The sequence below is a fragment of the Staurois parvus genome, unplaced genomic scaffold, assembly GCF_062004578.1.
Source record: "Staurois parvus isolate SC_StPar_1 unplaced genomic scaffold, SC_StPar_1.0 ptg000525l, whole genome shotgun sequence".
NCBI lineage: Eukaryota > Metazoa > Chordata > Amphibia > Anura > Ranidae > Staurois > Staurois parvus.
In genome coordinates, this window is record NW_028318321.1 from 10,615,281 (window position 1) to 10,641,383 (window position 26,103).

Here is a 26,103-nt window from a genome sequence, read left to right on the forward strand (position 1 = left end):
CTTGAGTAAGCTCAGATGATTCATGTAGCATTTACTTCCTTGAAACCATCTGCCCTTAGCTCAGGCATGTAGACAGGATGGTGTGCTTTGCTGAGAAAATCCCTCCTGAAGACTCCTATGATTTATTTATTACGTCATTTGTCTAGGCCTGGAAACCAGGAAGTAATTGAAGAAATATTTTTAAAAAGTTTAACACAAGTAAATGTGATATACTGCGCTTTCCTATCTAATTACTAATGCTAGCTGCATTAGGATTAAAAATAGTCAATGTTGATTGTTCTACTTTAAGGAGTCATTGTAATCTAAGAATACAGAATAAAGCACATAAAATGAAGTGTTTTAAATGCATACTTACAGTGATGGTTTAATTTCCATAAATTATTTTTTATTAATTTTCAATGTGTTTTTGAACTTGCTGGAAATGTTGTCTTCTCAAGGAAGAGTCATATTTCTAGCAGAGCCTCATCCCTCCTTGCCTATGGTAGAAATCTCTTCTTCTGTGAGTGTGTAATTACTATCGGTATTCTATGTGGCTGCCAGCCTGTTCTGACAGTCACTTTGGGTTTTAGGTCTGCACACTTGATATGGTCATTTTGAGGTGTCCCCACTCTCTCTTGTGAGGTTTTTTTTTTATCTGTTATATTCTGAAGCTGGAACAGCTGGAAATATCACCTTTTAATGGATTAGCTTTATTTTTTAATGTAGAAGATTCTAATTGCTGTGCCCCCATAGAGGAGTTTATTTACAGTTCCTGTTTAGGTCATATCCCAACACACAGGAAATAAGCAGACATTTTCCCATTCACAATTCTCCCAATTTTCTATTCATGTTCGTGTCACAGTTGGAGATATTTCTTCTCATATCTTGTCCCAGTAACAAAACTTTGCAATAGTTTCAATAATTTAAAGTGGTTCTAAAGCCAAAGTTTTTTTTTAACACTATCTGCATTAAGGTTAAAAAACTTCCACTACTTGTGGAAGTAGTGTCTGGTTCTAGCTCCTGTAGATCAAATGCTGTGAGGAGGGAGCAGAGCCTTGTCACGCTGGGTATGTCTATGGATGCACACAGCTTGGCTCAGAAACGAGTCTGCAGTGGTGCCACCATAGGAAGCAGTTTCCTATGGGGGTACACAGAGAAGAGGAGGAGCCAAGAGCGGTGGGGGGGGGACTTCAGAAGAGAAGGTTCTGGGCCGCTCTGTGCAATACAATTGCAGAGAGTAGGTAAGTATAATATGTTTGTTATTCAAAAAAATATAGCTTTTTCAACTGCTTTAATGTAGTAGCACAGTAATGAAAGCAGTGGCCAAAAATGACTATAGACTCTGGATTATATACCATGTGAAGCATGGTCTTTGGCTTGTGTCAACTGACCCTAATGTGACCACTGCTCCTTTGCTATGTGACCTGATTGTACATAATCATGTATCTGTATGCTGTGGCTTTTACATTTCATTGATATTTAGCCACTTGTCTATTTTCAAAACAATAATGGATGTTGGACTCCTGAATTGGGTGTGAGGTTCGTGCCAGCCTTGGGCCCTGCCCAGGTTAGTCTTGGGTAGGGCACATACCTGTCTTTTGAAGAACCTCTTTGCCATTTAAATCCACCGTGTGGTGTAACATTTCTTCTGGCCTGAAGCCCACAAACTACATCCCAGGCCTGAGGCCATGTTAAATAAAGGAATGTCCAGAGCATTACATGTTTATCACTGCTCTATTCCACTCCAGTACAATTCTTAAAGTTACAGGCATTCCTCAGTAAACAACAATTCAACTGTGCAGAGCACTTTGACCTGATAAGACCTCAAGTAACTCTTCAAATACAGAACACCCTATTGTTTTGCAGCTATTTACTCCTTCGTCACATACCAGGTACCTTCTTACTGATACCATTCACAGGGGAGATCCTATGCTTCAGGCTCTGAAGCCTTTATGGACCAAGCCACAAATCTGCAATAGAGGGCCAGGGATGGCAAGGTCCACAAACTGTATTCCTTTGATGTTATTTAAGAATCCCTCTTATCAGTCCTGATGAGGAATTCTGATTCTCACCTACTGGACATGGAGCTACATTATGCAATTAACAGTGACTGATTCCCATACCCTACTCTACTGGGTCCCACCTACAGCTGTCAATAATATGGGCATTAGCTCCACCCATGAAATCACTACAGGAGGGGCAAAACTAAAAGGGAACTAATTTTTTCTATCAACAAGGATAAAGGCAATTATATTGTAATTTGCTATAGTCCCTATGAAGCTCTTGATTTTGTATTAGTTTTCAACTGCTCTGCTATCCTTATCAGCAAGTTCTTGTTTTCTCAAGCCCAACTTACCTTCACCTATGTGTTCCAAAAACTTTTCTTTGGTTTCAGGTGTGAGTTCATTGGTACTCTGCAGGTATTCAAGGGAGTAGCAATACCTGGAAAGTTTGGATACGCTCTGCTCCCCACATCCATCTGGTAAATGAAGCATATTCTCCAAATTAACAATGATGTTGCCCATGATGTCACCTGCCAAAATAGGATTAAAATAGTTAGAGAAAAAAAGTAAATAAATGTCCTTACAAAATGAAATGACGGTATTCGCTTCTCACCTACAACAAGGATATGGGCACGGTCACTTCCTGGAATCATCTGGTCTGGAATTGTAAAGGTAAATGGTACTTTTTGGGTGGTATCTGGTATGAAATGAGAAAAAGGAAAATAAGGTAAACAAAAGAAATCAATACAAATACTAGGAAACAGTTTGAAAATAGATTGGTTATTTCAAGCTGAAAATAAATTTCACTTTCAATAAATTTGTACTGAAAAAGGTTAAAGGGATACAGTTTGTGACCATTATTATTTTTACAGATGGAAGCATAAAATCTATGGCTTGCAAGTCAGAAATGTTCTTACAGCTACTAAAGAACTATAGCAAATGACAAAATGATTTATACGTCAAAAGGCACATTGATTAAGTTGTAACAAGAAAACATGAGGGATAGTATAAATACCCAACGCCTGTACTATGGGGTCAGGCATTGGTGGATGAGATATCTGGATATAAAACTTCACTATGCAAAAAACAGAGCAAAGGAGCACATAAGAACAAATCATCCTTACAGAAGAGCCTGGAAAAATAGGGGGAAAAAAGGAAGACTGAGGAGAGAGACACGAGAGAGGGAAAGTGACATCAAGAGCATCCGAAAGCTGAGCCCCAGGATCTCTGTGCTAATAATGATGTGTAATTGGCTGTAGATAAAGAAGGGTGAGCATGTTGGATCCATGGGTTCACATGTTAACAAATTTCTTGTGCATTTCTAAGAGAATACTAGAGAGCTTTTTATTGATGAAAGAGAAGTCTAAGCGGCAACGAACTTCTGCAAAGGGAATGAACTGTTGTTTCCAAGCTTTTGCTATTGTTTGTTTTCCCGCCAATAGTATATACAGTCAGGTCCATAAATATTGGGACATTGACACAATTCTAACATTTTTGGCTCTATACACCACCACAATAGATGTGAAATTAAACGAACAAGATGTGCTTTAACTGCAGACTGTCAGCTTTAATTTGAGGGTATTTACATCCAAATCAGGTGAACGGTGTAGGAATTACAACAGTTTGCATATGTGCCTCCCACTTGTTAAGGGACCATAAGTAATGGGACAGAATAACAATCATAAATCAAACTTTCACTTTTTAATACTTGGTTGCAAATCCTTTGCAGTCAATTACAGCCTGAAGTCTGGAACGCATTGACATCACCAGGCGCTGGGTTTCATCCCTGGTGATGCTCTGCCAGGCCTGTACTGCAACTGTCTTCAGTTCCTGCTTGTTCTTGGGGCATTTTCCCTTCAGTTTTGTCTTCAGCAAGTGAATTGCATGCTCAATAGGATTTAGGTCAGGTGATTGACTTGGCCATTGCATAACATTCCACTTCTTTCCCTTAAAAAACTCTTTGGTTGCTTTTGCAGTATGCTTTGGGTCATTGTCCATCTGCACTGTGAAGCGGCGTCCAATGAGTTCTGAAGCATTTGGCTGAATATGAGCAGATAATATTGCCCAAAAGACTTCAGAATTCATCCTGCTGCTTTTGTCAGCAGTCACATCATCAATAAATACAAGAGAACCAGTTCCATTGGCAGCCATACATGCCCACGCCATGACACTACCACCACCATGCTTCACTGATGAGGTGGTATGCTTAGGATCATGAGCAGTTCCTTTCCTTCTCCATACTCTTCTCTTCCCATCACTCTGGTACAAGTTGATCTTGGTCTCATCTGTCCATAGGATGTTGTTCCAGAACTGTGAAGGCTTTTTTAGATGTCGTTTGGCAAACTCTAATCTGGCCTTCCTGTTTTTGAGGCTCACCAATGGTTTACATCTTGTGGTGAGCCCTCTGTATTCACTCTGGTGAAGTCTTCTCTTGATTGTTGACTTTGACACACATACACCTACCTCCTGGAGAGTGTTCTTGATCTGGCCAACTGTTGTGAAGGGAAAAAATTCTTCGGCCATCCACCACAATTGTTTTCCGTGGTCTTCCGGGTCTTTTGGTGTTGCTGAGCTCACCGATGCGTTCCTTCTTTTTAAGAATGTTCCAAACAGTTGTTTTGGCCACGCCTAATGTTTTTGCTATCTCTCTGATAGGTTTGTTTTTTCAGCCTAATGATGGCTTGCTTCACTGATAGTGACAGCTCTTTGGATCTCATCTTGAGAGTTGACAATAACAGATTTCAAATGCAAATAGCACACTTGAAATGAACTCTGGACCTTTTATCTGCTCATTGTAATTGGGATAATGAGGGAATAACACACACCTGGCCATGGAACAGCTGAGAAGCCAATTGTCCCATTACTTTTGGTCCCTTAACAAGTAGGAAGCACATATGCAAACTGTTGTAATTCCTACACCGTTCACCTGATTTGGATGTAAATACCCTCAAATTAAAGCTGACAGTCTGCAGTTAAAGCACATCTTGTTTGTTTCATTTCAAATCCATTGTGGTGGTGTATAGAACAAAAAATGTTAGAATTGTGTCGATGTCCCAATATTTATGGACCTGACTGTAAGTAGTCAATTTAAATTGGTATTTGTGAGGCCAGATGGTTTCAGGTGTAAGAGGACATGCCACGGATCTCTCGGGAAGGGGCTGGTTAGTAATGATTGTAGGAGTTTAAGGACTTTTGTCCAGAACCAGGAAAGCACAGGGCATGCCCACCGTATATGTAAGATGTCTCCCAGAGTAGAGGAACCCCTTAAGGAGGTGCTGGGGGCAGATGGATAAAGATGTGCCAGATGGGATGGGACCAGGTACTACCTCGTGAAAGTTTTAAAGGCTGATTCAAGGATGAGAATATTGAAGGAGCAGGAAGTCAATGTATTCCAAATGTGCGACCAGCAGCCCCTATCCTTAATACTTTTAAGATCCCTTTATGATTTGGAAACATAAGTGTGGTTGTTAGGGTGTTGGAGGTTATTCAACTGTGCATAGAGAGTAGATATAAGTTTAGGAGAGAAGGGCGTCTGATGACAAATATGTTCAAACAATGACAACTAGCTCGTCGGGTCTTTATCAATGAGAATCAAAGTCAACCAATGTTTGATTTGCAGGAATCGGAAAAGTTCAGTATGGGGGCATGATATTTATCTCTAATTTCCGCCTAGGTATAAATAAAACAACCAGTAAGGAAAGTGTGGACACAGTGAAGCTTGTGGGATACCCACCAATGGAAGGTGCTAGAGCACTAAAACTCTGGAGAAAACAGTGGATTACCTAGAGAGGGGAGAAGTGGTAGATGTGGGGAGATTAGGCCACTAGAATATTTGGTCCCATACGCTCAAAGAATGAGACATTAATGGCCTAGATTTTGGAGGAAGCCACAAAAGTGAGCAGGGAGAGACCGGAAAGCAAGAGATAGCTTCTAAGGTGACCCATAAAGGGGTATGTTGTGCAGTGTAAAGGGAGGACATAGATGTGATTTAGACTGCTACATAATACTTGAAAAGCTTGGGACCCCCCGAGCCTCCTTGTTTTCTGTGAATGAGCATGGGGTATTTGGAGATCCGAGGTATTTTGTTAATCCAGATAAATCTTGAGATGTAGTTCTGGAATGACTTGAGGGCATAAGAGGAGATAGGGATGGGAAGGGTGCAGAATAAGTATAAGAGCTTTGGGAGGATTGTCATTTTTACAGCATTAATTCTACCTGTTCATGAAAGATGATAATGAGACCATGATATGAGTAAAGCTTTAAGACAGGAGAAGGTTGGAATGTAATTAGCGTTATAAAGTGTATGATAGGATTTAGAGAGGTGGATCCCTAAATAGTTTAGGGAAGCGTTAGGCCAGGTAAAAGTATACTTTTGTTTTAACAAGGTAACCTCTGCCTCAGAAGAGGAGATGTTGAGGGCGGAAGATTTATCTTCATTCACTACCAGGCCCGAAATGTTGGAGAAGCATGTGAGAGTAGAGAGAAGGCTGACATTTCATTTTTGGAAGTGCATACTTGAGCAGGAGACAGCTGGTCTGGCACAATGATTTTGAGCTTTAGCTGGATATTTTCTTATTGGGTAGCAGGACTTTACCTTTGTTTTGTCTAATACTGATGAGTTCATGCCTCTGTAACTTCACTCTCTTCCTATCAACATCCAGTTTCTTGTTAGCATATATGCACTGCAGCACATCTGGCTGGCTCCTTGTTCTGCTCCTACCTTTCCTAGTATAAGCTCTGCTGCTCAAAGATTCAAGACTCTAATACCAATTAGAAGTTTAATTTAACAAAATACATGTAATGCTGTATTAATGAAAATAGAGCTGTGTATTTTATATCTGCTTGGAGTTTATCTTTAATCACCCTCCCGATAGACAATCTGTGGTGTCAGGTTGTCATAATCGGTCTTTTCTATGTCCTTCAATGTAAGGGTAAAATTCAGTAAACTGCTGCAAAACAGTATCCATTCCTTGTACAGATTTTGATGCTATGCTGTGTGGCTATGTACATACACAAATGTAAAAAAAAAGTTTGTTTTGTCATGAGATGATGCCTCAGAGAAGTTTACCATCCAATGTCTATGCCTATTGTTGGTCACTGCATATATTAAAACAACGTAAAGTGATTCTAAAGGTTGTAATTTTTTGTTTTCAATAAAAAACAAACATGTTATACTTACCTGCTCTGTGCAATGGTTTTGCACAGAGCAGCCTGGGAAGAAATGGACACATCTTCCTTGTCTAAGGACTACTGGGAGGGGCAAAGACTTGTGTGGAAGGTAGTCCCCAGAGAGACTGGGCTCAGTATTGTGAAACTGTGTGGGACTAAAGTTTCAGAAGCTTAGTACTGGAGAAAGGAGGAAAAGGAAGTAGAAGGTGGGGCTCGGGGGCAGTCTGATGTTGGATTTAAGAGGTGACCAGATAGTAAGCTGCTGTGTTGGAGAGCTGTCTGTTCTAATGTTTGCCATGGTGCAAAAGAGAGACACTGGGCTGCAACATCTGCATGAAGATATCAGAATGGGTGGTTTTGATAAATGTTTTCTGCCTTGTGTGAGTGGGTGCGCCTTTGAAAAAAAAATAGAATTTATAAAATGTATATGTATTACATTTTCTTTTTTCAAACCTTTTCTTACATTTCTTTAATTGCTTCCTGGTTTCTGGCCTAGGCCCAAGTGATGTCATACATTCAAGGAGTCTTCATGGCATTTTTTAATCTCTTCTGGAAGAGTGGAGGAGGGGCTTTCTCAGCTACACACACCCTCCTGCCTGCATGCCTGAGCTAAGGAAAAACGGATTCCAGGAAATAAATGCTACATGATTCTACCCTTATTCAAGATGGCCATAGCTAAAAGCAAAAAAAAAGCAAGAAGACGTGGAGAGATGGGTGAGTTTGCTATGAATATTAAACATGAATTGAATAGCCTTTTCAATTTAGGGTATTCAGATACAGTTTAGTTCCACTTTAGCTTCATCCTCGAGGAGTAACAAAGTATCTGGTATACCTTGTGAATGATCACAGAGTGCTTTTTTTAACTGCAATAGAATTGAAAGTAGAAAAAAGGTTTGCTTACAATTACCTCCATGGAATGAACAACAACATACCAGTGAACTGATATATGTAAAATGTGTAAAAAATGTTTTATTAGAGGGATTAGAGGCACTCTTACAGGTCTCCATCCCTCCTGCAAGCCAAATAAAGGCTAGGAGGATAGGAGGAGCTGAAGCGCATGCCTGCTAGAGCTCCATGAATGTAGACAGCATCAAAGATGGTGCTGAGCTGGGCGGGATGGGGGTGGAGCCAGGCGTGAAGCTAATTAAAAGTATCTTTATGTATATTTACTCCTGTATCTACAGAGTAGTTTACTACTGAACAGTGAAAGCAAAAGTAAAACCACATTGTAGTGGGCAAACTTTAGCAATAATGAAATAAAAAAGTGAAATAAACTATGCACAGCATATTTGCACATTATGGTATAGTTTTCTGTGGAATGCATAATATTTATGTATAATAGTCTGTGGGTTTGTTGTTTTTTATTATGTCTTTATCGTTATCTATTTGTTAGTGTAACCCATTGGAATGTTATTACTTGCAATATAGTGAGGTGACACAAGATGGCAGTCTGTGGAGGGAGGGGAGAGGGAGGGGAGAGAGGGGAGGAGAGAGAATTTGCTGATTGTCCAGCTCAATGCGCTGCAAGCCTAGTACCTTGACAGCAGGAGAGAGAGATAGCGGAGCTCCAGGCCTGTAGTGAACATTGCTAGATTGACATTACAGTTGCCCACTAGCTTATAGCTGTGAACACTTCATACAGTACCGGGTCACGGCCTAGTCGACCCAGTGGCATTGCTGGAGTGCATTTACACCACAGACACTATTTACTCTGACTGCAGGATATATTGCTACAGAGTCCAGTGCCAGTGCTCTATTTGCCTAGCAGGACTCCTACTATTGTTCATTTTGTGCCTTCATCTCCAAAGGGAACTATCTTTGACCCCAGACGTTCTTACTACTGTGTTAGTGTTTGCTACTCCAAGTACATTCTATTATCAGAGCTCTTAAAGGGAACTCTGCACTGACTATTTCCATTATTGAGAGGAGTATTACATCTTTGTTATTGCCTACTTATCATCCAGGAGTGGTTACCCTGGGGAACCTTCATCTATTCCTAGACACAGCCTCACATCCATTAGGCCCCCCATAAGCACACTGAAGACCACACAGAGCTCTTAAAGGGGACACTGCAAATTATACATGGCAATTCTTTCAAATTTAACCCTTGTCATCTAGTTCTGAGGACCCGTTGTGAGCTTACCTGCCACTTTATATTTGTTTCTGCAGTGGGTTAGCTCTGAAAGCAGACTGGCTAACAAATACTGTTTATTGTGAATGTTGATATATTGGTTCACAATTGCTAATAGTGACCAGAGTTATTACCAATACCAATGTTATTCTGTTACCCATGATCTCAATATAAGCTTTAATTTGTTTTATACTACTCTGTGTGTGAGTCCATTTTGCAGGTGTGAATTATCTGGGTCACCACAGCACGGTGGTGACAGCTGAAGTTTTGCTTTCAATGGGAGGTCCAGATTGCCAGGGAACCAAAACTATTTACTTAGCAACCCTCAAAGGGGTAGTGCTACATGTGAGGGCTTGTCCGGGATATCTCTGTTCAGCAAGTCTGTGGACTCCAGGAGAAAAGTATGGAACCATCTGACATCATTGTCTAGTGCCAAGCCAGAGCATTGTGTGATGCTGAGCCTACCTGGAGACAACTGGCCGGAAGAGCAGGTAGAGCGGATGTTGACAGCTCGTATACCCAGAGAGAAAGGAAGCATCACTGATATTAGAAGCCATCCAGATGCATCCAACGAGTGGGTGTTGACTGAGTGGGCAAAAAGGACCCTTTCTTTGCTGGAGGAATAGAGCATACACTTGAACAACTCAATAACGCACAGGTATTCAGATCTGATGTCCCTGAACCAAGTGGAGAGAGTTTATGGAAACATATCTCTGAGTTAGTGCCAACCCCTTCCACTGATGCTGGAGGAACTATGTCCGCTGCCTCCCTGGTTAAATTAGGGAAGTTTATAGAGACTTTATTGAAAATCCACTCTTCTATTACTAGTCACAACTATCAGAGGCTGAGATCCTTCTCTGGAAGAAAGAGAGGAAGAGTCTTGGATCTCAGCCTTCCTCACCTTGGCCGTTATCAAAGGTGGAGCTAGGCCCAGGACTGCCTCTTGTATTACTCAAGCCATCACAGATACAGAGGGAGTTCCTGAGATGCAAGTTGTGGCTACCATGAATGGCATCGTACAGACTCTGGCCCAATTGGCTCAGGCTGAAGCGATGATTCAACAATCTTTCTGTGAAGTGCAGAAGACTGTGGGACAAGTTATGGAGGTCCACATCACCATGCAAAAGACTATGTTGGAGACGGGACAGAGAGTGTCAGCAATGTCAGCTGGGAGAGGGGACACCAGTCCAGGGAATGCTAGGATGCTTCTGGGCCCAATGCCCACAGATTGACTCCTCTTCTGATCTGACAGCTGACGTGATACAGGCCTTAAAGAAGTTTTTCTTTCCAAAGATGGAGGGAAACTTCTGGGGACCTCAGTGAAGGAGCCAACTGAGGGCCCAAAAGCAATTGCCGAGCTCCAACTCTCAAGGAACTCAAACCTTAGAGACTAAAACTACCAAGACTCCTGTTAGTAGTTGTCCCCTAGATTCCACTGACCAGGACTCTGACATGAAAAATTAATACACACCACTCAGTGAAACTGGGAAAGCCAACCCCCCAAAAAAGGGTGAATAGAATTGGGAAAGCCTGCATCAGTGCCAAGCCTCAACCCGGCAGACTCCCAGACAAACTAATAGGCCCATCTGCAGTAGTGTCTATACAAGTGGAGGGAATATACGCCAAATCTTTTCTGGATACCGGGGCCCAAGTAACCCTACTCTACTGGGACTTCTATAACAAACACCTAAAGCATGTCCCCCATTTGCAAGCCAGAGGAGTTAGAGATTTGGGTCACTGGGACTCAAACGTGCCCCTATGATGATTATATACCTATCCGTCTGACTTTTGGGCCAACTTTGATGGGAAAAGCAGAGACTTTTGACACTTTGGCCATTGTCTGTCCTAGGCATGCAAGGACAAAACAGTGTTCCCTACTAATTGGAACCAATGCCAGCTTAGTATGAAGGCTCCTCACTCCATTAGTCGAGCAGAACACAGTAACTGTCGAATGCATCTACCCACAGCGCCGACAAGTATATCAAAGAGTTGAGCGCTCCAGAAGAAGTGGGGAAAGTTTGAAAGAGTGAGCTTAAAGAGAAAGTGCTCCAGCCAGGGGGCAGCCACCTGTCTGAGAGCCAGGGTTAAGCTGAGAAGGGACCAGCTGGGCCCCTTTGTGGTGCTGGAGATGGAGAATAAAGAAGGAATAGCCGGAGTGGAAATTATTCCAGAAGTGATTATGACAAAGGCCCTGCAATGAAACTGAGGGCATGTGTTAGTCCAAGTTTGTAACAACTCAGAAGATCCCATACCTTTGAAGGATCGGGCCCTACTGGGGCAAGTACATGTGGCTAATCCAGTCAGTGCACCCAACATCTTGGGCGATCGGGACAGGAAGGAGTTTGGCTTACAATATTCCTCTCTATCCAAGGAGTGGAAGAGGAGGGCATAGAGAGAGAGACTGATCAGCTGGGAGAGGGTGTTCTCTCTAAATGATTATGATGTTGGGTGTTCCAAGAGTGCCCAACATCGTATTAGGCTTAAGGAGGACAAGCTATTCTGTCAGCGGGCTCGACGAGTCCCTTTGTGGACTTGAGGGAACAACTTGCTGAAGAAGGCTGGGATCATCCAAGAGTCAAGGAGTCCTTATGCCTCCCCCATTTTACTGGTCTGCAAGAAGAATGGCAACTTATGGATGTGTATTAACTACAGGACATGGAATAAGTGAACCATTCCAGATCAATATACTAAACCCCTAATAGAAGATCCTTTGCAGTGTTTATCAAGTGGTTTAGCATCCTTGACTTGAAGGGTGGATGCTACCAGCTCCCTATACATGCCGAAGACAGAGAAAAAAAATAGCTTTCATTAGCCCACTGGGGTTCTTTGAATTTAATCAAATGCCTCAAGTTCTATCCGGAGCGTTAGCCATGTTCCAGAGTTTGATGAAATGCATGAGGGAACATGAATCTAATTGAAGTCTTAGTCTACCCAGACAACAGAATAGTGTTCAGAAGAACTCTAGAAGAACACAAAGAGCAGTTGGAGAAAGTGTTCCAGAGACTCCATGATGAAGGCTTGCACTGTCCCTGGAAAAATGCCAATTTTAGAGCAACTCTGTCACCTACCTGGGGCATGTGGTTTCTGCAGAGGGAGTAGCTAAAGACCTAAGCAAGGTTGAAGCTGTGACTACCTGGCCCCGACCCAACAACATCACTGAACAGAGGTCCTTTGTGGGATTCTGTTTGTACTATCATTGATTTGTAGATTCATAAAGGCAGCTGCACCCCTAACTGACCTTCTGAAGAATAGAGGGTGAAATAAGGAGCCAAGCAAGAAAGGACTGCGAAGACCTCGAGAGCCCATCAGTAGTCAGTGGACTCAGCAATGTGAGCAAGCCTTCATCAAGCTCAAACAATGTCTGACCCAGGCCCCTGTATTGAACTATTGGCATCCTTCCAAGCCATATTAACTCCATGTGGATGCTAGGCAGACAAACTAAAGGATTCTTTATACGGGCCTGAATTCTTTGTGAAGACGGATAACAACCCCCTGACCTAAGTGCTTACCACGGCTAAACTGGATGCCAAGGGACACCGATGGCTAGCTGCACTATCTGGCTTTTGATTTCTGAAGTAACAGTCGGGCGCAGGAAATAAAGATGCTGATGTTTTAGGCAGAAGACCTCATGGATGGCAGAACTCTGCATTAAACTAGCTGCAGGTATCACCAGAGGAAATGCAGGCCAAGAGTCAAGGAGCAGAGTACGTAGCCAAAGGGGTGGCGTATTCTACCGTAGTGGGAGCCCGGAGTGCTTGCATCCCATCTTATTACTGCAATGCAACTCAGTAGAAAGGCAAAGAGTTACCACAGCTCACCAAGAAAGATATGCAAGAAGAAAGATATGCAAGAGGCTCAGGATCAAGACCTTCTCTGTCAGCTCACAAGGAGGGCTCTTGTGAACTAAACAACCCAATCTATTCATGTAGCAGATCCCTTGATGCCAACATTTTCCATCGGGAGTGGGACAGATTGGAACTGAGGGATGGGGAGGTCTACCAAAGGAGACCTTCAGACCAAAGTGAAGATCTGTGGCAGCTTTTCTGCTTAACATGCTAGGCACCTTGTCCTTGGAGAAGAAGCAACAATGGAGCCAGCACATTGCTGAGGTGGTGTACGCTTATAACAGTACTGAGAATGATGCCACAGGATTCTCTCCTTATTGCCTGATGTTTGGGCAGGAAGCCAAACTGCCCCTGGACTTGGTCTTTGGCACTATTCCTGATCACTTGACCCCCTTATCCCATCAAGGGTATGTTGAGAGACTAAAATATTGGTTAGAGTCTGTTTATGAGGGAGCTAGACAAGCCTTTCAATTAGTGGAGCGGAGAAATAAACAATGTTACGACACCAAGGTGAAGTTACATGATCTCCCAATTTATCAGATTCGCCTGGAGGGGAAGAAAGTCTCAATCAAATCCTGACACCGTAACTGCCTCCTACCTTTATCTGATGCTGTGTGGGACCTAATCCATGTGGATGAACCACCTATTAGTGAAATTCAAAGATCTCCCCCATCCCCTCCTCAGCCTGCCCCAGACCCCACAGAGGATCGGAATGAAGAGGGAGTAGATATGGGAATAGATTGGTGTCCACTCCTGTCAGATTTGAAAGACAGTCTTTTGGCATCTGCCCCTGCCTCAAGCTCAGATGCCCCATCCACAAGTCTTCAATCAGAACCAAACCCTGAAGAAGCTACTGAGTTTACTCCTCTTCCAGGCTTTAATATTCAAGATTTCCTCCTTCCTGAAATTAAAATTGATTCCTCGTTGGATTTCCAACCAAGGTCTGCAATCAAAGAGGCTGCTGAATCCATCAATCTAAGAGAGGAGCATCTCAGACAGGAAACATTATTTCTCCTCAGGAAGAGCTTAGAGAGAAAAGGGAGATAAAAGCACCTAAAAGGTTGACTTACGATGTCAATGGTGAAAGATCTGAAGAGGCTTTCCATGGAAGCCAAAGAATCCTAGAGGCTCCCATCTACAATTTATTACAGCAAATCCGGGACTCTCTATCAACTCTGATGACGTTTTTGAAACAGTCACCTTGTTAGATGTAAAGAAAACAAAACCTCAGCGCTCAGGACTTCCTATTTACCACACAAATCCCCGTGGGATGCTGCTGTGCACAGGTACAAAAGACCAAAAAAAACTTTTAACAATGAAAACCAGCGCAAACCCACATGGTCAATTACATTACTCAGCTTTAAAAAAACATTACTGTGCTGATAAAGATATATATATATAATAAATTATATATAAATAAATTGATATATAAAAAAATATATAAACATTAGAATCATAAGTCCAGTGACAAAAAAATCAAGTGACAAAAAAAATCAAAAAAATCCCAAAAAATATATATATATAATTACAGTCCCGTGACAAAAATAAAACAAATTAAATTATAATTTTCATTTGGTTCTTCCGTGTTACTGATCCCTTCACCATGCACCAGTGCAGAAATCAACATTAGCCGCACTCACCAGATATTGGTGAGTCACACGCCTTTCAGGATTATTAAGGGCTCCTGGACCCCCTTTACTTTTTGTGAGACCTCCAAGTGCTGTTTCCTCTTATGTCTAGGTACCTCTTCTGCTTACTCCTCTCACCGAATCCCCCAAGGAAAATCAGGAAGAAGAAAAGACCATAGCGTGATACCGTAGTAATTTCTCCTCAAAATAATCTCTCCAGACCACTCACATTCTTTTGCGGGATATAGCCCGCCTTTTATTCAAAACAACAGTGATTTTCTTCCAAAATGATCCACTTTTCATGTACACCGATTTTTGTAAGAGACCCCACAGTTTAGTGTGCAGCAGGATGGCAGACCTCAGCTACAGACTCATCTACTAAGCTAAGATGGCCCCTTGGAACGCACCGCTCGGCGTGCGCTCCACTCACCGGAAATGACGTCAGACGACGGACCAGGCAACCGGAAGTGCGTCAACGCGTTTCGCCCCACCCACAGGGCGTTATCAAGACAGGTCCTTAATAATCCTAAAAGGCGTGTGACTCACCAATATCTGGTGAGTGCGGCTAATGTTGATTTCTGCACTGGTGCATGGTGAAGGGATCAGTAACACGGAAGAACCAAATGAAAATTATAATTGAATTTGTTTTATTTTTGTCACGGGACTGTAATTATATATATATATTTTTTGGGATTTTTTTGATTTTTTTTGTCACTTGATTTTTTTGTCACTGGACTTATGATTCTAATGTTTATATATTTTTTTATATATAAATTTATTTATATATAATTTATTATATATATCTTTATCAGCACAGTAATGTTTTTTTAAAGCTGAGTAATGTAATTGACCATGTGGGTTTGCGCTGGTTTTCATTGTTAAAACCTTGTTAGATGACCTTCCAGAAGCCATAGCCTCCTCTGCTGACACCATCCCTGAGGAGGTCTCTAGAGTCATTTAATTATTCATTGGGCAATCAGAGTCTCCCAACCCCAAGCAGGAGTCTTTAGTGCAACAATTATGTGCTAGTAATTTTTTGCCAAAGATTGCTCCTCCTGACTAAAGGAGCCTAATTTCTTTCAAAATGTAAATATGTTGAGTCATAACATTGTCAGTATTTGTTTTAGTACTTTGGGGACCAAAGATTTCAAGTGGGAGGAGTGTGTAACCCATTGGAATGTTATTACTTGCAATATAGTGAGGTGACACTAGATGGCAGTGGTCTGCTGGGCATTGATAGAACAGGCCTATGGGGTATGTATTTCTGAATAGCAGGATTTGACTGAGAAGCAGAGTGTTTTGGACTCATTTCCCAGCAGTCATAGCGTGTGGGTGGGAACAAATAAATAGCAAAGCCTGGGAACAGGAGAAGAGTCTGCATGGGGAAGTGAAGAGGAAGGAAGTGTGCTGCTGAAGAAAAGGTGAACCAGGCCGCAAAGCCAGTAAAGAGAGAGCGGAGGAATTCACCGATTGTCTGACTCACTGCACTGCACGCCGACTACCCTGACAGCAGGAGAGAGAGAGTGAAGCTCCAGGTCTAAACCAGAGGGGCCAGGGACTGTTCCTGCTCTGCGGGAAAGACAGACCACCACATCCTGCTAACTCACAGTGTTCTTTCATATTTAACCCTTCCCATCTAATTCTGAGGACCCATTGTGAGCTTACCTGCCACTTGATATTTGATTTTGCTCACTGAGGACCCAGCAGACCTCTCAGATTGGAGACAGTGGGTTATCTCTTAAAGCAGGCCTGCTAATAAATACTGTTGTTTATTGGTAATGTTGATATATTGGTTCACAATTGCTAATAGTGACCAGAGTTACTACCAATACCAATGATAGGTGAGGGTGCTTTTTTTTTTAAGTTATTTTGATTTTTTTTAATTATTCTTACACTGTCTCTTTTTTTTTTTTATCACTTTTAATGCTATCACAGGGAATGCAAATATCCCCTAAAGGATGACACCAAGTCCCAAACTATCTTGCCATTGCTCCCCATGTAGTCTGGGCATCTGGGGGGCTCCACATGACTGTCTTTTCCCTCGTAAATCCGAAATGTATATGTATAGCCTGTTGCCCTCTCACAGGTCTACATCTTGACCCCATATCTGGCACGCTTTCTGGGGAGAAATTGTTTGAATGCAAGGTGGCAGAAAATTAATGAGGGACTCATCAACGCAAATGTTTTGCTAGGGAGTATAGACATCTGCAAATTTTTGGTTAAGGTGATTTACGAGGGGCCGAATTTTGTGGAGCTGGTCAAATTCAGGGTCACCCCAAGCATGAGAGAGTGTATTGTCATGGAAATGCATAAAACACATTATACTCTCATATGACTGGCCATGGCAGCAGAGAACGTGGGCATATGATGAATCAGTTCTGTGGACCGATACAACTGCAATTAATTTTTTCAGTAATGCCCATGTTGAGGTTTAGGCCCAAAAAAAATTTACATTCGGAAACCTTAATGGGTTTCAATGCTAATGGTCTGCCAAGGGTTGAATTTGGGTTGGTAGCGATAAATTGTGCATATAAATTGCTTTGATCCAGAATCAATGCATACAAATCTTCCATGAAAAACAGCTCCAAAAAATCAAGGGGAATAGTTAAATTTGCTGTTTCCACCTGAATTCCGGGTTGGCCAGTTTATGGGGGAAGTATGGGTGCTGCAGAATTTGTGGGCTGCCAATCGGGATTTGCAAGCACATCCAGAACGATACTAGGGGCTCTACGGGCCTGTGTGCGAATTCTTGGTGGTTGCGGGACATTATTTGTGCTCACCATCGCACCAGCTTGTAGTGCACTTTTGGGACTCACCACATCACCAAGTGATACTGCAGTGCTGGTATGTGAAAGACCAGGATTACTAGGCCTCTGGCACTCGCCAGTTCACCAAACGTTAGAGCGGCACTAGTACTGTCACTCTGCTGCATATAAGAGTCATCAAAATTGATCGGCAAGTGCTAACAGAGATCAGGCCTGATTCTGAGAACACTGCGGTTTTGTGTGTAATGTATCAAGTGACAGTGACCTACTGACACTGCACTTGCTGGGGGAGAAAGCAATGGAGGTTTACGGTGTATGAGCGTGTTCCTGGCAATCAAGGGGTTAAATGTGATTACTGGTGTACTGATGGGCAATCTGACACTATCTGGGAGGAGCATGAAAACCATGGGAGCACAAATCACATATATACATGTGATTTTGCACACCAGTGCCGCCCTGTAGCAGTATTTCTGCTATAGGGCGGACAGAAAGCAGTTACAGAAGTGGTTTGTGTTACGGCGCTGCGTTACTTTAACTGACAATTGCGTGGTCATGCAACACTGCACCCAAATTAAATGTATGTCCTTTTTTTCCCACGAATTGAGCTTTCTTTTGGTGGTATTTGATCACCTGTGCAGGTTTTTATTTTTTGCACTATAAAAAAAAACTGCCGACAATTTTGAGAAAAAAAAACAATATTTTGGACTTTTTGCTATAAAACATGTCCAGTAAAAAAATTTAAAAATAAAATTTCGGCAAATTTCGTCAATCTTTGCTAAAAAAAAAATCCCAATATGTGTAAATTAATTGGTTTACGTGAAAGTTATAGCGTTTACAAATATAGATACTGGAATTTTTTTTATATGAATAATGGCTGCAATCAGCGACTTATGGCAGTGATCTGCAACTTATAGCGTGACTGAGGCGGACATTCTGACATGGGGGGGACTGACAGTGATTAGTGCTAAAAAAAAGCACTGGCACTGTACTAATGCCACTGGGGAGGAAGCGGTTAACCTTTGGAGGCAATCAAAGGGTTAACAGTGTGATGGGAGTGTTTTACTAGGGGGTGGGGTGGGGGTGTGCTTCACTGTAAGCACTGATTGGGATCGCGCCCCCTACCCAGAAATGCAGGATCATGTATATATACAAGTGATCCTGCCACAGGGGCCGCCCTGTAGCAGTAAAACTACTGTGGGTGGTCCCCAAGTGGTTAAATGAGTGTTTCTAAAGGAAAATGGTTTGGGTGGATTTTGGCATTCAGTTAAATGGATAGCAATGCTGTTATTCAAAAAAAAACCCACCACATTCTCCTTTGTGATCAAGTGGCAGTTTCACCATCTATGCCCAAGGAACTATAGAGATAGAGAACCTTGATTCAGAAGACTGGTATCACTCACATAGTAGAGGCAATGGGTGAAAAAGTATAGGCATTTCCCAAATGTTTTGTGGTCAGCTAGGGATAAACCAGCCTATGACACTGTGCTTGCTATGCCACAAATAGCACATAAACAAGACATGTCTTCACAGTTTCAATCTTCCTTTCTTGTGTACATATTTAGCTCTGTTTATACATATCCTGTATCCAGTATATTTTCTTTACCTGTAGAGTATAGAAGATGTGTCGTCGTGATTTGCTCTTCATATCCCATGGGCTGAAAAGAAAAAAAAAAACATGATTACAGTGTTGAAGTTATATGATTACTGAGGGCTGATACTGAGACAGAAACATGTAATTTGGTCAACTGCAGGTTAAAAAGGCATTCATGATTTTAAATGCACCTATTACCATATTTATTGGTGAGATTATAAATCAGCCTGGAGTTTAGTAGTAATGTGGAACTTCAGTGCAATTGTAATTTTCAAAAAAATGTTGATAACGTAGGAAGGGTTGGTACTAGTGTCACATCTTTATTGCTGCTTGTGTCACAGTTGACTAGATTTTGCAACAATTCCTGTCCCGGTGACACAAAAGGTAGCAATGAGTTTTCAATAGGGATACAGACAACATCAAAAGCTAAAATACAATAACAATGCCACACTATAGTAATGCAAAAGCTTTTATTGCTGTTTGTGTCTCTGTTGGAGATATTTTCATTGTGCCAATTCCAGTGACAAAACATGGAGTAAAAAATAAAGCTTTTGTCTAGATCACTAAACATTTAGAATGTCATTTGTTGTCCCCGCCTAAGAAAATGCTAGCTGCCTTCCTCTGGCCTCACTGCCACTATCTTAGGCTTCTTTAACACGGGCAGCTGGGGTTCAGTAAAAACAGGCAGTTGAGCTGCAGTTTTACTGGCCCCAGACCACTGAGCTGCAAGGTAACATGGCCAGTCGCCATATTAGCATATAGCGCCATGCTGAAGGCACGTTGGAAATTGTATAATCTGTGGTATTGGGAGGTGGAACCATTGCCAAAGATGACCTATTCAAGTGCATGGGACCACGTGGCAACCGTGAGCATTACACACTGTTGCAAAGTGGCTGCACTGCAGTCCTGTACACTTATATGGGCCATGTTTGGTGGCTGTTCTGCCTGACTAATGGGACAAGTTGTATACATGTAATTGCTGCAGGATTTCACTAGTTAAAACTGTCATTCAGGAAGTGACCTACACTTCTACAATATCTGTCACATGCCTCAGAAACACCACCCACCGCAGATTGCTTTTTGGAAGGATGGTAAAAACGTCTGCACATTTAATCGAGGCTTTAGAATCTATGAATCTAGAAGCTCATGCCTTAAATATGGCAATAGATAAACCTACTTGTCAATTCTCTGCATTTTAGTGTATGTTACCCTCAAATACTTTTTTAGCTATTGTGACAGGAAGCCAGGAAGAACTAAGGGATGTGTCCAGGATGGGAGATATATTTGTCCCAGATTCATACTCTACACTGACTGTTTCTCCTTTTGTGCTCTGTAGTGAGCCTGTTTGGCTCACTGATGATTTAATTAGCCCAGCTGTAGTCGGTAAGGGCTCTGAGCTCTAAAACTCCCAGGCTGCTTTGGGAGAATGCTCCAACCTGGAACCAGTTTTCTGCGCACAACAGGCAAGCGTGGAAATAGGTCCATGTTTCTGTGGCCTGTTTGCATTCATAGTCCTGCTGTGCTGTTACACTTGTGTGAAAATAAAATACAATGCATAGTCATAGTTCTTGTTCATATTACTATGAATCGAGCATTTATATAGTTAATTTTCATTAAGCTATTGTTTATTGACCTCAGTATAGTTAAAATACTGCCATCTTGTAGATATTTTGGTTACTACACCATCTTTTTCTGTGTTCCCTCCCACTTGTGATGTACTTCCCCTTCCTTCTCACACTGTTTTTATTGGGATGAATATGACTGTCTCTAGGCCACATGTAATCTGCTCACATCTGGGACCACATTAACATGTTTTAACTTGCAAATACTGTCCTTTCATTCATCTCTAACATCTTGTTGTCTGCTGTGACCTGCTGCATTCAATAAAGATCTACTTGGATGAGAAAAAGGTGTTTTATCAGCTATCTGGCAAACACTGTCCGCAGTGATTGCATTTGCTTATACAGGCCAAGAGGTACACAATGCTATATACATACATAGTAGTATATACGTAGTAGTAGTAGTATATATAGTATGCCTGTAGTCAGTTTATAAACCAGGCCCCCTGGCCACTCCTGCCTTGTTTGCTGTCAAACTGCAGCTGCAGTCTATAGGAGCAGGAGGCATAGCCTACATTCCACATTTGTGTGATGTAATCAAGTGCCTTCCCTGAGCTATATATAGTTGTTCATTCACATAGACTTTAAAATACAACTAAAGGCAACGGTTTTTGCTTTGGACAGACTGGAAAGGGATTATAACCCCTGTCAGGTTTTTATTGGTAATAAAAATCTAGAAGAATATGTCAGCACTCGGTGAATAGAAAAAATAAATACTAGCAAAAAGTGTTCATACACATAAAAATAAGTAAATAAAATTTTGCAGCGCTGAAAATAACACAATAATCATCAACACCTGTGAAAAGGGTGTAATCAAAAGTTCATATGAACAGTTCAAATAAAATGTATTTACTGTTAAATCTTCCTTTCTGGACCAAAATTTTTAATTATATGTTTTTATATTGTTCTTGGATATCCATTTATTTTTTTCAATAAATTACTACACTATAAGACCTTTTTTATGGTTGGTGGTCTGTTGCAGATTCAACAGGCTGAGATAATGGTGGAGAAAGATTGTTTTGTTTGAAGATCTTCATTTGTCATCAAAGCTTTTCCTGCAGTTCTATTCATTTAGACAGCAAATGAGTCTGGTGAGTGCACACTTTTATTTGTGTTGATGGTTCAGCACACTTCAAGTCATCATTTGTGAAATATTGAAGATAAATTTTGGGTTGTCTCCAGAACAGTAACAGAAGGAAATTGTCCAATGTGGATACTAGTTCAGTTGACAATCAGGGATCCACTCAATTCCTCTCACTATCTGTTTTGGCTATGGGACAGAAAATTAAGGTAAATATCCCCAATTGGACATATGGAAAAAACCCTGACAGGAGTTATAAGCCCAAATTATAAAGAAAGTTTTGACTTTTGTTCTACTTTAACCTTCATATTGAGTCCTCACCTTGACCTCTATGCTTTTCTCAATGGCATCCACTTTGTGTTCCTTTGATATCAGAAGATGGTCTTCCTTGCAGTCCCCTTCAATTTCTAGAGATCCACTTTCTATATGAATCTTCATTTCACCTGGAAAATAAAATAGAAAATATAATCTAGCAAGATCCCTCATTATAAAATACAAATATCTTCATTTTTATATTTGCAGCTATTACTTTTTAATCGCACATCATCTGTGTATAGTAAATCCATTGACCATTGCGATAGCTAAAAGCTACATCAGATCATGTGAATGGGGTGGAGCTCAGGAACATAGGAGGAATGGTATAGTCTGGCATCTTAATTGATTTTCAAGTAAATCATATAAAATAACTTCTAAAAAAACGTGTACACAGTTCATATGTTTTGTCTGTAGGAACACATTTTTTTTCCGGGGAGCAGGGGCAGGGAGTGCTCTGAAGCATTAGGGAATAAACTCTGAACACTATTTTTATAGCAGTCCTTACTGAGCCTTAGATACAGTTTCATGCTGGCAATATAATTGGTATTTAACAGTAGTACAGATTCAGTTCATTGCAGCCTGATCAGTTTTCCGGCTGTGCTGAATATTCTGTATGTCTTCCAAAAGTCAGACTTGTGCTGACATGCCAACCCCCCCACCCCCGCACAGCCATTCAGTGAGAAGCACAATATACTGTTGCTTCTCCACCCCAACCTCTCCAAGCCCCTTATGCAGCTGAGAACAGAGGTCACGTGATAACTTATTAAAAAAAATAGATTTTTTATACATATACTTTGTGTGTTTGTGTGTGTGGATATATATAAATATTCACACACAAACACACACACTATATATATGCACACACATTTTTACCTTTTATTTTCATTTCTATTTTAATATGAAAGATAAAGCTTAACATTCAAATCCCCTTATGTAAAGTCAACCTTACTTTCACTAATACCTATACATTACTATTAGTATATGTGTTGTTATCTGCCTTATCCAATTTTTGTTAGCACAGCTTTAGTCAAAAGCAGGCAAGAGCTATAAATCAATGAATTACAGATTCCAGGCAGAGCTGCAAACTTCCCTTCCTGGGTAAAAGGAAAAAGTTGTAATAAATTCAAACAGTACCTAGTTTTGAAGCTGTGGCATCCCAGCTGAAGTGGTTGACGTGACCATCACAGACACATCGGGCTTGATCTTTTCCTTGGACTGTATGGATACCCTCAACTTCAGATAGAGACACTGCCACCTATAAGAATGAGATAACCCTTTAGAAAGATTTGACAAATGTATCTGTGGAATTATTTCATTTCAATTATTGCTACACAGCAGCTTAAAAAAATCTCTTCCTACTCCATGTTGCTGAAACTCAATTCCAATTTATGTGCAAAATTAAAATGGATGTCACACCACTTCCTCAAACTCAATCTATCTAAAAACTGAACATATTATTTCTGCCCCCACGTGCCCCGTCCCCTGACTTCTCTGTCAATGGCACAACTATCAACCAGTCCCCTCATGCCAGGGAGCTAGATGTGAACTATCCTTTTGGACCCACATCCAATCACTGTCCAAAGCCTGCTGCCTCAACCTACACAACATCTCCAAAATATGTCACTTCCTAACCAATGACATGAAAAGATTCTAATTCACTCCCTGGTCCCTCGTTTCAACTACGGGAACTCCAGCCTCATTGGCTTACCTTTACATACAGTAGGCTATCCCCTCTTCCGTCTAGTCTCAAAATACCAACCACATTGTTCACTTAGTTCCTCACAAGACCTCCTGCTCCTTTAGCTCCCTTGTCACCTCTTCTCATGCTTGCCTCTAGGACTTTTCCTGAGCCTCTCCCATCCTATGGAAATCCCTACCCCATTCTGTTGACTATTACCTACTCTGTCCACTTTTAGGCGATCCTTGAAAACCCTTCTCTTTAGAGAAGCCTATCCTTTCCCCACCTAATAATTGTATTTTTTTTTCTCCATCAGCTCATCAGGCACAGTTATTACCTTTTGTATCTCTTGACCCTCTCTCTTAGACTGTAAGCTCTAACGAGTAGGGCCCTCTGATTGTGACTATATTGAATTGAATTGTATTGTAACTGTACTGTCTGCCCTCATGTTGTAAAGTGCCGTGTAAACTGTTGGCGCTATTTAAATCCTGAATAATATTAATAATGATAATAATAAAAGCAAAAATAAAGTTTTGGCTTTATGTACATTTATTTTTTATTTTATGTATTTTGAAGCTCTGGACTGGAGCTAAAATATACTGCCCCTGAAGTATAAAATACACCAGTATCATCTCTGTATTTCCTTACAGCCTTGACAGTCAATTTGGTATAGATCTGAAGGTCAAATGAAGAATGTGTGCAGACTACACATAATATTCCTGTTTTATAAAAACAGGGCCTCTGGGGGATGAACTCCCTACAGGAGCTTATACCAGCCTTACTTTTATTTAATTGTGAGAAACGCAAGCTCTTATGGCACATCTCAAGGCTGTTTGATTGAGGTCCATGCTTGCAACGCTTGAAGTTTTAATTCAACTATGATTTAACTGTGAGTTTGGATACATGAAGCACTTTTATTAAGTGTTCTTGCATGGCAAGACCACTTACTGTTATCTCACATATATATTCTTATTATTATAGCCAAATTTACCACCCTACCTCATCCCACAGATTTACACTACATAGACAGTAATATACCGAAACGTGCGGATTGTTCCCGATTGGTGTGCTATTACTTTGTGGAACGTTTCACCGAATGGTTCACGAAATATCTGCGTTTTTGTGGTGAAATTGGTCCCATAGGAACTAGAGTGGGAGCTGACAAAAGCTAGAGTGTGAGCTGAAAAATCAGGACATGATTTCTAAACTGCCATCACTCTCTCATTTTCAAGCCCACCTACACAAATCTTATATCAAAACGTTCAGCTATCCCTGCTGCCACTAAAAATGTCCACATATAAGCCATAGTCCTGATAATTTTCACAATATGACCATTTGTTTGCAACTCACGCCGCCCATTGTCATTCATTGAAACTCCACTCTAGCCACCTCAGATTTGAAGGGCAATATCTAAACTGTGACTGTGCCTTAATTTTTAAAATTTCAGAGATATATTATGCATCAAATGTAGGTCTGGGTCTTGTGATTCTCACAATATAAAGCTCTTCAGTGTAGGATTTATAATTTTTAAACTACAACTGTTTGAAGATGACAACCGCAAGTGAAGTGAGCAAGTTGGAGCAGTTTGTTTTTAACCGCTCTTCTCTGCCCTTGCTGTAGAGTGAGTTGCCATAGGAACCCAGTTGTGTGAGCCGGCAGCAGAGTGACAAAAGCTAGAATGTGAGCTGAAAAATCAGGACATGATTTCTAAACTGTCATCACTCCCTCATTTTCAAGCCCTAGACTTTTGGTGGAGGCCAGAACACTTCACACAATTTCCCCAGAAATTGTAGCTTTTCTAGTATTATTACTGTTGTGTCTGCGAGAAAGCTGCTCAAAACCCATAGCAGCCATCACCAACACAATTTCCCATGGTCCATCTTTTCTAAAATGGAGCTACTCATTAGACTTACCAAAATACATTTCTTATCATAGCTGAAGATTTGGGCATCGATTTTAAATTTCTCTCCTTGTACCACATGATAAGGTATAATTAGGTCAATGAAATAAGACTCAAAAGTGATAAGCCCAACATTTCTGATCTCCCCAACACCAGATTTTCCTAGGCACACGGCGTCCGTCTCCCATTTGGTGATACTGTCTGGTGTGTTCAGGTTTAGCACAGTGTTGCCTTCTGAGCTGTAAGGGAACAGAAGGGGCTGATAAATCCAAACTGCTTAAGACACACTTTAAAAATTTACTGTAAAAAAAAAAGCAGTGCTATATATAATTGTTTAAAGTGGCATAAATACTTTTATGATCCACATACACCTGCAGAGCTACAAAGAGTGAAAACACC

The 26,103-nt window shown here is 41.2% G+C and overlaps 1 protein-coding gene across 2 annotated transcripts in view; it reads right to left on the reverse strand.

Annotated features, from left to right (window-relative positions):
* LOC149451740 (alpha-2-macroglobulin-like protein 1) overlaps nt 1-26,103 on the reverse strand; it is a 148,792-nt gene that overhangs the window by 43,968 nt on the left and 78,721 nt on the right. For both annotated transcript variants that reach the window (XM_089690337.1, XM_089690336.1), the window contains exons 19-24: nt 25,718-25,943; nt 23,261-23,381; nt 22,133-22,254; nt 19,124-19,175; nt 2,596-2,679; nt 2,336-2,512 (exon numbers count right to left, since the gene is read on the reverse strand). In XM_089690337.1, coding sequence (XP_089546463.1) covers nt 2,336-2,512; nt 2,596-2,679; nt 19,124-19,175; nt 22,133-22,254; nt 23,261-23,381; nt 25,718-25,943 — 782 coding nt within the window. The remainder of the gene's footprint in view (nt 1-2,335; nt 2,513-2,595; nt 2,680-19,123; nt 19,176-22,132; nt 22,255-23,260; nt 23,382-25,717; nt 25,944-26,103) is intronic.